This window comes from Anabrus simplex, chromosome 3, assembly GCF_040414725.1.
Source record: "Anabrus simplex isolate iqAnaSimp1 chromosome 3, ASM4041472v1, whole genome shotgun sequence".
Lineage (NCBI taxonomy): Eukaryota > Metazoa > Arthropoda > Insecta > Orthoptera > Tettigoniidae > Anabrus > Anabrus simplex.
This window is the reverse complement of record NC_090267.1, coordinates 169,379,674-169,393,969: the sequence shown is the minus strand read 5'-3', so window position 1 is coordinate 169,393,969 and position 14,296 is coordinate 169,379,674. Positions and strand designations below refer to the sequence as shown.

At 40.2% G+C, this 14,296-nt stretch overlaps 1 protein-coding gene across 1 annotated transcript in view; it reads left to right on the top strand.

Annotated features, from left to right (window-relative positions):
• The window catches only part of LOC136866117 (nose resistant to fluoxetine protein 6), a 180,377-nt gene that overhangs the window by 139,359 nt on the left and 26,722 nt on the right, over positions 1 to 14,296 (top strand). Inside the window, exons 6-10 of the mRNA XM_067142798.2 lie at positions 1,585 to 1,745; positions 5,174 to 5,342; positions 6,554 to 6,747; positions 11,972 to 12,113; positions 13,920 to 14,109. Coding sequence (XP_066998899.2) covers positions 1,585 to 1,745; positions 5,174 to 5,342; positions 6,554 to 6,747; positions 11,972 to 12,113; positions 13,920 to 14,109 — 856 coding nt within the window. The remainder of the gene's footprint in view (positions 1 to 1,584; positions 1,746 to 5,173; positions 5,343 to 6,553; positions 6,748 to 11,971; positions 12,114 to 13,919; positions 14,110 to 14,296) is intronic.

Below are 14,296 nucleotides of genomic sequence, written 5' to 3'. Positions count from 1 at the left end.
TGAGTTTATAAGGGTTGTAACATTTGAAGGTGTTTGTATGATAATTTTAAGGTTATCGGTTAATAATGGCTTGTCTCCGAAGTCCCCCTGTGGGTGGGGCGGTAGAATAACACCAACGGTATCCCCTGCCTGTCTTAAGAGGCGACTAAAAGGGGCCCCAGGGGTTCTGAACTTTGGAGTGTGGATTGGCGACCACGGGGCCCTTATCTGTGTCTTGGCATTGCTTCCACTTACTTGTGCCAGGCTCCTCACTTTCACCTATCCTGTCTGACCTCTCTTGGTCAACTCTTGTTCTTTTCCGACCCCGACGCTATTAGGTTTGCGAGGGCTAGGGAGTCTTTCATTTTCACGCCCTTCGTGGCCCTTGTCTTCCTTTGGCCGATATCTTCATTTTTCGAAGTATCGGATCCCTTCAATTTTTCCCTCTGATTAGTGTTATATAGAGGATGGTTGCCTAGTTGTACTTCCTCTTAAAACAATAATCACCACCACCACCTGTCTCCGAAGAGGCCTGGTGCAGGTCTTTCGAGTTGACGCCGTATATGATGAATTCTAATGAGGAATACGTCGCACATACCCATCCCTCGAGCTATCAGAATTAACCGATGAAGGTTAAAATCCCCGGCCCGACCGGGAATCGAACTCGGGACCCTCTGGACCAATTATTTTCCTGTTGTAATTGGTGGAAAGCCCTTCTTTAATTCGACATTTAGCAATGGAGCCATAATTATTACCTACCTGTGGGCTATTTTTAATTTTCTTCTGGTGTATATTGCATACATCAATAGTCATCCACAATGGAAAAATAAATTCACACAAAAAGTGTCCACCAAAACTAAAACATCCCTCACCTCGACACACTGAATCAAAGTGGATGGTTTTGTTGCTAGAAGAACCAATATATCACTACCTTCTCTTGATCATGTTTTGAAATGAATCCGCATTGCCTTTTCCGTGACAGAGAAGAAAATACAAAAAAATGTATCGCGAAGTAACCAGTGTCACGACGTCGAGTTCACCCAATAATGCTAAATGCTTAATACCCGTCGATAAACTCCGTAATGCAAGAATTTCGCCCTCAAAAGGGTTTCTTGAACTTGTCAGTAATCTGTTAACACGGATCTTGCATTTAAGCACTCCTGGGATTAGATCCTGCAACTTTCAACACAGATGAAGTGACTGTACCTAACCAACAACACCGTCACTAGTAGATATGTAAGCGCTCTGTTATAGGAGTGTGTTGAACTTTATGGTAATTATTCGGAGAATAAGAGAAATATGTCCATTTTAAAGAAACACTTAATATTTCTAATGTAAAAGTATACGTAGGACAAAGAAGAGTGAACATAAAGAGTAGTATTTGATGAAAATTAAACATAGGTTAACTTAGAAGCTCTATTTCCATTATTAAAATAACCCACTAAAACCGGCTAACTACACATTCACCTACCCGAATCCCAGAATATAGTTTTTCGTGTTATTCTTTGTCATTACATTTTGTCGTGGCCAATGAATGTCCTTCTAGGCTTTCTTGATGTAAGGTTGCAGGAATATTAATGTTTGCATATTTTATTTGATTTTCAGGCCCAGATGAAATTCGAAAATAGTCTTCTTTTCAACAATCAATTATTTGTCGACACGTTTCTCCTAGTAAGTGGATTTCTTTTCTGCTATCATCTCTTCAAAGAGCTTGACAAACGGAAGTCCATCAATGTGCCTGTTCTTTACATATTTCGTTTTATAAGGTAAGTAATCCTCCGTACCTTCAGTACAGTATGTGTATTCCTCTGCATATTATGGAGATAAAGATTGTCTTTTTGACTAAACCTTTTGAATATAAACCTACCTTGGAAAAGTATGGAGAGTAAAGGGTTTGAATAATTTATCAAGGAAAAGGCCTTCGAGAATGTAACGGTGTGTGAATTTACTTCTTATAATATAAGCTACTAAGATAGTGATTGTTAGAAAGATAAAGAGTGTGTGGTCGTGGAAGAAGATTAGTTGTTCTATTAATGGTGAGGTGCTATTCTGTAATATAATAAATTTCCAAGTTCTTTGGAAACAGTTGAGGAAAGGCTAGGTGAACAATTGGTAGGGAATCTGTCATCTGGGTGACAGCCCTAAATGCAGATCGTTGATGATTGATTGATAAGGGACGACATGAAGGGTTCAACAGAGAAATACATGATCAGTGAAAACGCTCGATATCTCAATGTATACTATTTCATCACGTGCTTTGTGTATTATTTTCTTTGTCTTTACTTTTTTTAATGTTATTTGTTCGGGGCGTCGACCCATGTGGATCTTTTACCCCTACTGGCACCATATTGTATGAACCTGCGTGTAATTGGAATGGCGGTAGTGTGGAATGTTGTTGTGAGGAAAGGGAGATTAAGGACATCACAAACACCGAGTCCTCAGGCTAGGGATATTAATCATTACAATTAAAAGCCCCTGACCCGGCCGGGAATCGAACCCGAGGCCGCCGGGTGACAGGCGGACGCGTTGCCCCCTACACCACGGGGCCGGACTTGGTGTTTTTTCGTGTGGCTATTTCTAGCCGAGTGCAGCCCTTGTAAGGCAGACCCTTCGATGAGGGTGGGCGGCATCTGCCATGTGTAGGTAACTGCGTGTTATTGTGGTGGAGGATAATGTTATATGAGGTGTGGGAGTTGCAGAGATGTTGGGGACAGCACAAACACCCAGCCTCCGGGCCATTGGAATTAACCAATGAAAGTTAAAATCCCCGACTCAGTCGGGAATCGAACCCGGGACCCTCTGAACCGAAGGCCAGTACGCTGTCGGACGTCTTTTCTTATGATAAATTACTTCCAGAGTTTCTTGTGTATTAAGCATGGGTTAGAATTGGTATGTGAATCTGGCATTGCTTCCACTTATAATTCTACCTTACCTATCCGATCTCCCATAGTTAACTCTTGTTCTCCTTTGGTTCCTATTGTATTAATATTGCGATGTTTAGGTAGTCTCTCTTTTTCACACCCTTCGTGGCCTTTACCTTTCTTTCACATTCGTACCTAGAAGAGTGGAAATTTTCATTTCTTTTAAATTCTCTTTAGCGTTAGGATTGTCTATTTATACTTCCCCTAAAACAAAAATCACCATCACTACTAATTTGTGAGAACTTGTACAATTTCAAGTATCACGTTGCACAAGTCATTAAACGGCACAATGAAGACATTACTTCCAGGTGACAGTTGGAGTCAAAATAATGGTACTTTAGTTAACCTTTTAAGAGTTATGAGTCTTCAATTTCCAAATAAGACGAGTGTTGCTTCGAAAATGAAAAGAGAATACCTATCGTTGAGAGGAAGGAAATTTGTGGTAGGAGGAGTAATCATTGTCCTCATTACAGGCAGTTTCGTATGAACAATAAATATATGATATCAGTTTAATTGCAGATGATCCAGTTCCAGAACAAAAGATCGAATAATTAAAATAAAACGTTTTAATACTCAATAACTGTGAACGATCACTTTATTAGGAACAGGCTATTTACAGGATGGTCCCCGTTCGCTGACGACACGGATTACAAACGTCGGGGACAGATTCCACAAGGTGACGCACATCGTCCATGTTACATCCTGCCTGCTGCAGCATCTCGTGGAGTTGACGCACATTTTGTGGAGGTGTAGGAGCGGCCCTCAGAGTGGGTTCCATCATATCCCTGATATGTTCAACGAGGTTATAACACAGGGAATTTGGGGACAAGGGCAGAGTGGAGAATTCATTTTCATGTTCCTCCAAACAATCTGTAGTGACCTGAGCCGGGTGACAAGGTTCATTGTTCTGTTGGAAGATGGTATTGTTGTCGGGAGAGACTGCCTGGAGATACGAGTCCAGATTATTGACTAACAGTTTTCTGTAGTCTTCACTCAAGATGTATGGTACGATGACCACTGGCCCCAGGGCATGCCAGGAGAATGCTCTCACACTACAGTCGGGGGAGAATTCTGTTTACATCAGATGTGGACTCGGCTATCAGCACGATGTGATAGGGAACGGAACTCATCACTCCAGACAACCCTTTTCCATGCGTCCAAGGTCCACTTACGCCTGTCTTTGGCCCACGCGAGATGTTGTTTGCGGTAACGTGAGGTCAATTGGGGCTCCAGAACCCGTGTCCACGCAAGGTACATAGCATGTCAGCTGTTGAAACCGGACGTACCTGTCCACTGTTGTACTTGTGGTCCACTGTTGAGCGTCGTTAGTGCGATATCAGTTAACAACCCGACACATGCTTCGCTGATTAGTAACTCATGGCCAGCCGTAGTTTGATTTCCTGCCCGTTGTATGCCATATCCTCCCTTGGTATACCCTCAATACCGAAGCTCGGGAACAGCCAATAAGAAGCGGCTACTGTCGAGATGCTGGCACCACACATTCGGGTCCCAATTATCTAACCGCGGTTACAGCCATTAAAGTTTAAGTCACCACGTTTACACCTCACTCCCGAATATTATCGTCTGACGTGCAAAGAAGAGGTCAGCAACTTATCTGTGAGCCGCTCGTGACCACGTAGTATTGTCTCTTTGGTCACGGACTGTCACGCCCCAACTGTCCTTAATAAAGTGATTGTTCAGTGAATTTTGTTTCATGATACTACTTTACTGTAAGCTACTGTAAATAACAGGGCGTTTCAGTAAGATAGTAAGGTAAAGTGAAGTGTTCAGGTGAATCAGCGAAACTGCGTTTATTTATTTATTTAATGGTCTTTGTTATGTCTCATGCAAAGGACTAGGAGAAGAACATGGTAATTTCAAAGCTGAGGAAGTCGTAAAATTTAAGAAACGAGATTTCCACTTCCGGAGGTGCATATGGCCCTGAGGTTCACTCAGCCTACACCAAAAGTGAGTACCAGGTTAATTCCTGGGAGCAAAGGCGGCCGAGCATAGAGCTAACCACTCTACCCCATCAAGTGCCGAGGTTACGAATAGGGGAAGCCTCTACCTTCCACCCCTCCAAGGGCCTACATGGCCTGTACGGAGATGACTTTGCTTTGCTATTGTTGAAAAGGGGGAAAAGCTGACGAATTTGGAGATGTGACTTTAGAAACCATAGTCATTGGAACTGTTTCCTTATTTCATTTAACACCACACTGAGATGGAATTATTGTTGATAATTAATTAATTATTTATTTATTATGTATTCACAGATTATCTCCTGCATACATTGTAGTTATAGCATTCTACGCCTCAGTGTTCTACAAGCTAGATTCAGGCCCTTTTTGGGAAGCTAGAGTAGGCCTTGAGCGGGAGCGGTGTCTGGAATCTTGGTGGACGAACGTTCTCTACATCAATAACTACGTGAAGACAGAGAGCGTGGTGAGTACGTTTTCCCCTTTCCCGATATTGTTTAATATTTTACTTGATTTTTGTGCAAATGTCATAAAGTGACCAATGTAAAATGTAGGCTAACTGCTACCTATAAAATGCTATACTTAATTTCACGCATTTTCCGAAGACAAGTTTCATTAAACTATGCAATATTGGGTGCCAATTATTTCGGCACATTATGAATCAGTTAGGCACAATTTCAATTTCTATGTCAAATGGACACACAGATATATTTTGCAACACAGCAATAGTAAATATGTGAAGACAACAGGAAGGAAAGGGGAAATATAACATATTTCAGGAGAGCTAATTTCAATTTCAAAACTAATTTATTCAAGAACTGTGTGACAAATGAAAAATACCACCATACATTTTGAAATGTGGTTAATCTAGTGTGATGAGAACTTGTTTCACCTATGCAGTTCCATTTTTACCATTATCTTAATTTTAACGGAAGTGACATTCCCCCTCCTCTTCCTATGTATACTAGCCAAAGCTCGGATTCCGATGCTTAGAAGGTACTGAATAAGTGTCAGCTCTCCATTTCTATATCACTGTATGATAAAGTCCCCCCTTCTTCCTTTCTGTTCTACACTTTGTAGATCGGCAACCTGGCCATAGTTCGTGAATTAGTGTATGAGTATAATAACGGGATGGTCTTATATTAAAAACGTCTATTACAGCGAAATTGGGAAAATGGGGGGTGTAAAATTCATCGTCCAGTATACTGTGGTATGCTTCAGCCACATTAGTAGCATTATGTTAGGTGTCACAGCCCACAGAATCAACGGACTGATCGATTTTGTAATGTACTTTGGCAAGATGTAATCTACAGATTTCATATCTTCAGTTAGTGCAAGCGAAGGCGGCCGGGCGATAGAGCTTATCACTCAGTGCCAGTTACGGATGGTGCTGTAGAAGCCTTTATCTGCCACTCCTCCAAGGGCCTTCATGCCCTATACGGAGATGGTATGGCTTATCCTTTTGTTTTACAAACTGTTGAACACGCCTGTCCTATAGATTTTTTTTGAATTATGTGTTATTGAAATAGTTGCCTGGTTTTGAAATTAGAATCTTACACTAATCGTGGAGGTCACTACAAATGAGTTAAAGGTATCCATGGTTAGACGATGTTTACAAATTGTGTCTTAGTACATAATGACACAAACTTATCATAAGATCACTTTTTCCTGTTGCAGTGCATGTTCCAGTCATGGTACATCGCCGTGGACACACACCTTTTCCTGCTGGCTCCTCTGATCATCATTCCACTCCATCGCCGACCGTTCGTTGGCCAGGCACTCTTGATGGTACTGATGATCTCCTCTATAGTAATACCATTTGTTGTCACCTACGTGCAGTCACTTGATCCTTTGCTGATGTTTTATTCAAGGTAAGATCATTATCATTAGGACCTTGTACCAAATTGAATCTGTTATAAATCTATCAAATTTAGGTCTGCTGACAAGAATCTGTGTTTTTCCTTACTTTTCCATTCTCTCAATTATTTCAATTAAAAAATTTAAAATTTCAACATGCTAAGAATTTTTTAAATAATAACTACTTCAATTTTGTGCTTAATGACAATTTGTTAATATTTCTTAGACCTTAACCACAATGATCGATATTGGTTTATTTATTTATTTATTTATTTATTTATTTATTTATTTATTTATTTATTTATTTATTTGTCTTCTTTCGAGTTGCGAGGTTAGAGTTCCTGGCCGTCTTCCCTTAATCACATTTACAACACATCTGCAGATATATTAACCTACTATCTAGCAGAGTTACATTCTACTAACACTCCCACATGCATAAAATAATTAAAATATTATACTGTACATTAACAAATTTGAAATAGTTTTGCTCAAAAAAAAAGAAACACACAAAAACAAATACACATATTACACAGCTATCAACTAGGTCTACGTCTACAAGACAGACACTCACACTCACACACGCACACATTGTTGATGCATATTCAATCAATCAATGCTGATCTGCATTTAGGGCAGTCGCCCAGGTGGCAGATTCCCTATCTGTTGTTTTCCTAGCCTTTTCCTAAATGATTTCAAAGAAATTGGAAATTTATTGAACATCTCCCTTGGTAAGTTATTCCAATCCCTAACTTCCCTTCCTATAAATGAATATTTGCCCCAGTTTGTCCTCTTGAATTCCAACTTTATCTTCATATTGTGATCTTTCCTAACAATATATCATATCATTCAATATTTTAGTTTCCCTTAGATCAAGTAGTATTTGTTTTTATCCTCGGGTCTCTGGGTCATACGTCTTCACACAATATATTATTTTGATACCGTTAATATACCTCAAAATTATTTCTCCACTTTCGGATACGTCAAACTGTTCCATCATAGTGCACAACCTCTGTCCAAAACTACGACAATGCGGCAAAACAAACGACACTGATATGGTTTAATTGCGTTGGTGCACAATGTCATCAAAATGTGTACCACACGTGCAACACCTTGTACATTTTCTGAAAATTATTGGACATGTTAGTTGCTGTAAGGACTCAAAGAATGACGTTTCTTCTCGCGTAATTCGGGAATATTTGTAGGTGGATCATCCGTCTTGAAAACTGATGTAGGCATCTACGGTCATGAGATCTTCGGATCAGGAAGGATATGGGAATGGAGTTCCACAAGGAATTAGACGATCTCCAAGGTGTCGTTGCAGAAGGGTAAGTGATTCACCCGCGCTCTGGTCTGTAGCTCCATCTTGCTGTGTCCATTGTCGCTGGAGGGGTACGTTTCTGGTGCGACAAGAACGGTGCAAATGGGGGTAATATTGAGGCCTCTGTAGACTACCCGGTCAACTGTTTTTGGATTCTATGCAGCATCCTCGACGAAATAAGTGCCCAATATTTCCATGACTACCCATTGGGGACTGTACCCGCTGTCGGAGAGGTCGTTCAATATTCTGGTTTGTGGTGGCGGCTCTAGGGCGCCCTGTTGTCCTTTTCCGTTGACATAAGACAGATGTACGAGAGAACTTGTCAACGACAACTAACATTGTTCTGTTATTTGGTGCCTCCTTATTAAATTGCTCCTCGTACTGTTCTTTAACATGAAGCAAACTCGGCCATCTCTCACTCCCCACTCCGTATGTCTGGAAATAATGTTCCGTGATAAACAACTTCTTCTCTGGTGAGAGAACCATAATCACAGAAAACAACATAACACTGAATTCAATACATGTTATAAACCTCATTTTAGGTCCGTATTGAAAGTTTAACAGTTCAACAATAATAAAGGTGTTTTAATTTGTTCCACCTATTCAATACTTATATTTTCACTTATAGTGGTTACATAATTAGATTCTTAGTTACATGGGACATGTTTCGCCCTCAATTAAGGGTATCTTCAGCCTAACCACAATCATCAAACATACAGCTAAATTAAAAGTGGAAGTTAAAAGTTTAGTCAGTTATTAAAATTCGGAACATAAAAATGTGAAAAGTGATAAAATATAAAGATGTTAATGGAAAACTGTCTTATGATTAAATTATAATCTTGTCGGAGACTAAAACTTCTTCTATTAAAATTCTAATTAAAACAGTTCATATAAAATATTAGTGGAAAATCAAAGTGGTAATAATATAAAGCCAACGACATGAGGGCGTGAACACAAGCATAAACTTGATTGTCATGAATACAATCTTTCCAAGGCCGCTGATGAAATTCGTCAGCAAGTGAGGCAGAAGCATCTGTTGAAAAATTGTAAGTGGCCGTTAGCACCGGTAGGTAATAAAATGGCTGAAACTTTGCCAGAAAATGTCAGTAGATGCAGAAATAATGTTTTATGTAAGTGGAAGTTGTTATTTGTTATCTACCGTTGAGTTGGTTGCTTCCCGTCTGTTGGCTCTGAGTCTGGTGTTTTCTGGCAAAGTTTCAGCCATTTTATTACCTACCGGTGCTAACGGCCACTTACAATTTTTCAACAGATGCTTCTGCCTCACTTGCTGACGAATTCCATCAGCGGCCTTGGAAAGATTGTATTCATGACAATCAAGTTTATGCTTGTGTTCACGCCCTCATGTCGTTGGCTTTATATTATTACTACTTTGATTTTCCACTAATATTTTATACGAACTGTTTTAATTAGAATTTTAATATAAGAAGTTTTAGTCTCCGACAAGTTTATAATTTAATCATAAGACAGTTTTCCATTAACATCTTTATATTTTATCACTTTTCACATTTTTATGTTCCGAATTTTAATAACTGACTAAACTTTTAACTTCCACTTTTAATTTAGTTGTATTTTTGATGATTGTGATTAGGTTGAAGATGCCCTTAATTGAGGGCGAAACATGTCCCATGTAACTAAGAATCTAATTATGTAACCACTATAAGTGAAAATATAAGTATTGAATAGGTGGAACAAATTAAAACACCTTTATTATTGTTGAACTGAATTCAATACGCCATGTGATTAAATGAATACCTCGTTACAAGGGAAACGTGAACAGCAATTGAGCAACACCATTGGTGTTTTTTGTTTTGCTGCGTTTCGTATTATGAGCTGTACAGGTCAGATATTTTGCCTCACTGCAGTTGGTTTTATCATCATTTATAGCCTATTGTACCAACTGGAAATCGTTTTCACATTCACATTAATGCCACCGCTAGAGTTGATAATTATCAGCTCTTTTAATACCATTGAAGCAATAACTTAATGAAGTAGAAAATATAAAACTCTTATTGGTTAGAAGCCATCCATGCTTTTCCAACAGTGAACACAATAACATGCATATTTCAATTTTATTTCAAACTGTGTTGGATCGGCAGGAAAAGAGTACTGAAAACAGTACGGAGTATCTGAAGAGTTTCGGATTTAACATTTTGTAGGGAAGAAAACTGGCACTGTGCTTAAATAGTACACATTTATTTTAACTGATTGTTGTGCAAAGTGATAAATTCAAAATATTCGTAGTTACCCTCTTATATAGCGAAGTGGTAACATGATGTACTATACACTTGCTAAACAGTTGTTTTCGTTAAAATGAAATGGCGTATGGCTGTTAGTGCCGGGAGTGTCCGGGGACAGGTTCGGCTCGCCAGGTGCAGGTCTTTTGATTTGACGTCCGTAGGCGACCTGCGTGTTGTAATGAGAATGCCATGATGATGAAGATGACACATACATCCGGCCCCCGTGCCAGCGGAATTAACCAAAAATAGTTAAAACTCCTGACTCTGCCTGGAATTGAATCCGGGACCTCTGTGACCAAAAGCCAGCACGCTAACCATTTAGCCATGGAGCCGGATATCAATTACCGTTATAACGCGATAACTATTAAAAGCATTACCAGCAGTCTGAAAATTAATTGGTGAGAGTATGATTGGCACACTGAGGGAACAATTGAAGTAAAAGAATTCTTATTGGACACATCAGTTACATTTTTTCCATTATTTATATCAACATGTACTTTTTAAGTTTTTCCATTATTTCACATCAAAATGTAAAATAATAAAAATGTTATTGGCTTTACGTCCCACTAACTACATTTTACGGTTTTCGGAGACGCAGAGGTACTGGAATTTAGTCCCGCAAGAGTTATCTTAACTGCCAGTAAATCTACCGACACAAGGCTGACGTATTTGAGCACCTTCAAATACCACTGGACTGAAGCAGGATCGAACCTGCGAAGTTGGGGTCAAAAGGCAAACGCCTTAACCGTCTGAGCCACTAGGCCCGGCCAAAATGTAAAATATAATATCCGTGTAGAGTTAGAGCTGTACACAATATACTCCAGATGTATATTTTAATTTACTTACCTTATTTTTCAAAAAATGTATTATTGTATCTTCTTCTTAATCTGCTTACCCTCCAGGGCTGGCTTTTCCCTCGGACTCAGCGAGGGATCCCACCTCTACCGCCTCAAGGGCAGTGTCCTGGAGCATAATACATTGGGTCAGGGGATACAACTGGGGAGAATAACCAGTACCTCGCCCAGATGGTCTCACCTGCTGTGCTGAACAGGGTCCTTGTGTTGGATGGGAAGATTGGAAGGGATAGCCAAGGAAGAGGGAAGGAAGCGGCCGTGGCCTTAAGTTAGGTACCATCCCGGCATTTACCTGGAGGAGACGTGGGAAACCACGGAAAACCACTTCCAGGATGGCTGAGGTGGGAATCGAACCCACTCTCTACTCAGTTGACCTCCCGAGGCTGAGTGGACCCCGTTCCAGCCCTCGTACCACTTTTCAAATTTCGTGGCAGAGCCGGGAATCGAAATCGGGCCTCCTGGGGTGGTAGCTAATCACACTAACCACTACACCACAGAGGCGGACGTAATATTATATACCCACCAAATTAGCTTTCACAAACGAAGAATCGTACTTGAAGTTATCGACATCGGTGCCATCTTCCTGTTTCTTGATCTGTGATCGAATTTCTTTAAACGATGAAATTGATTTACCTACAAAGGTGGGAAATTATTCGACCGTCTGTCTATAAAGGTTTAAGAAAGTTTTCTGCCCTCTTAGTAACAACCAGATCTCTTTGAAATCGTGTTTATACTCTGTGGTACAAAAACAAGGAATATCTGAATTAAATTTCACCTAAGTTCATTGAGTACGTTTGCTTCTTTGCAGAGAGATTGTCGATATATCTACCAACTACACGTTCGTGACAGCCTACATCAAGACGCATATGAGGGCGACTCCATACTTCTGTGGAATATTACTGGGATATATTTTGATACGTTTTCAAGCTTCTGGACAGAAACTCTCAAAGGTAATGTAGCCTACTTTATACACAAAACTGTATAGTTTATTGTATTCCTAATGCTTCGTCACCCAGCACGGTAGTGGTAAAACAGCCGAAGCCTTTCATGGAGTTGATTTTCGCAGGAAATGGTTTATAACAGCCGCATCGAATAACAACTAGGCAATGACCCTCAATTCCACTATTATCATATCAGATTGAGAAAATTATCATTCCTGAGCCTGCTAATGGGGTCTCAGTCACGGGTTCGGTTACTGGATATGGGGACAGGGGGGAAGTGAGGGGTGTGTCTGTGAATGATAATCCTGTGTCTTCTGTCTGTGTTCGTTGGCGTTTGATGTTTATGTGTGTTTGTGAGAATTTAGTGAATGTGCGTGGTGTAATCCCTCCTAGTACTAATTATAACAACCATTTATTCAGTTAGCATGAGGTTCAAATTTTATCTCTATGAGTTCGTTGTCAACATTTGAACAATTTTCAGCATGATTTCTTTTTAACTCGTAAGATAACCACCCATGTTATCAAAGGCATCCTACAAATGACACAAACTAATTTAGATCTCATAAATTCATGAAATGATTACACTCGCGAAATGCTTTATTCTTTGGAAGCACGAATTAGATTAACCATGATTTGTGTTTCTGAAGTCCCGTAATATATTAATGTTCTTCAGACGATTGTATTGCAGTTGCATTTATGTGTGTACCGGTACCATCAAGGTCATAATATTTACATTTTCTTTCTTTCTTAATCTGTTTACCATCCAGGGTAGGTTTTTTTCCTCAGGCTCACTGAGGAATCCCAGCTCTAACGCCTCAAGGGTACTGTCCTGGAGCGTGAGGCTTTGGTTCGGGGGATACAACTGGGCAGGAGGAACAGTATCTCACTCAACTGGCCTTACCGGCTATGCTGAACAGGAGCATTGTGGTGGGGGGATGGGGACATCGGAAAAGGTAGACAAGAAAGACGGAAAGAAACCACCATGGTCTTAAGTTAGGTACCATCCCAGCATTTGCCTGGAGGAGAAGTGGGAAACCACTGAAAACCACTTCTAAGACGGCTGAGGTGGGAATCGAAGCCCGTTCTACTCAGTTGACCTCCCGAGGCTAAGTGGACCCCGTTCCAGCCCTCGTATTACTTTTCAAATTTCGTGGCAGAGCAAGGAATCGAATCGGGGCTTCGGAGGATGGCAGCAATCACACTAACTACTACACCACAGAGGCGAACTTAATTTATTTATAAATACTGAAACACTGCATGTTTCTGAGCTTTAGAACACAGTAATCTTCATTGTAACTACCGTAGGCCTCAAAGCATTAACACTGCTGAACGGATTTTAAGGTTAAACGATTTTTAGAGTTATTTTTCGGAAAGCATTTTCCTGAACTGTGTTTCTGTCCTTGTAACTATGTTAAAAATAATCTGACAGTCGGCATTGTTAGATGGAAATGATAAATTGAAAAGCATTACCTTAGAGATTATGTCATATTTAAAAATACCACTAAATGATTGCATCTGCCTTGCCAGTGCCTACTGAACATTAGTTCTTTCCAGCTAATTAAAGAACGAGAAATATCTGCGATTTTCAAAAAAATATACAGGGATACTAAATCTGGTCTCAAAATCGGGAGATAAGTCTCTGTGATCAGGAAAGTGGGAGGAAGGACAAAAAATCGGTAGTCTCCTGCTTAAATCGATGGAGTTGGCATGTCTGCTCACGGAATGCCATCTTTGAACTTTTCTGCCTCAAAGCATTCTACTCTCCCAACTACCAGTGCAGTTTCTTAGTTTCATTACTATTTTACTGTGTTTCAGACCATGCTGTTCTGTGGTTGGGCGATAGGCTCGCTGTGTGCCATCTCTGCCCTGTTCTCCGTCACAGCATTCTATTCTCCCAACTACCAGTACAGCTCCTTGGACGCAGCGATCTTCGCGGCCTGGGACAAGGTCGGCTGGTGCGTAGGATCTTCCTGGCTTATCTTTGCGTGCTGCACAAACAACGGTGGTGAGTAGCAGAACATGCATATTAAGTTACCGAGTCCTACTTGGCCAGTGGCCATGAAGGTTAGAAAGTAAGTACTTCTCGTTTTACGATCAATATAATGACGTCTTGCTTAGTACTTTCGATATTGTGCAAAATATTTAGCGTAAGAAATATATAATTACCTAGTGAAATGCACTTATATAAAACA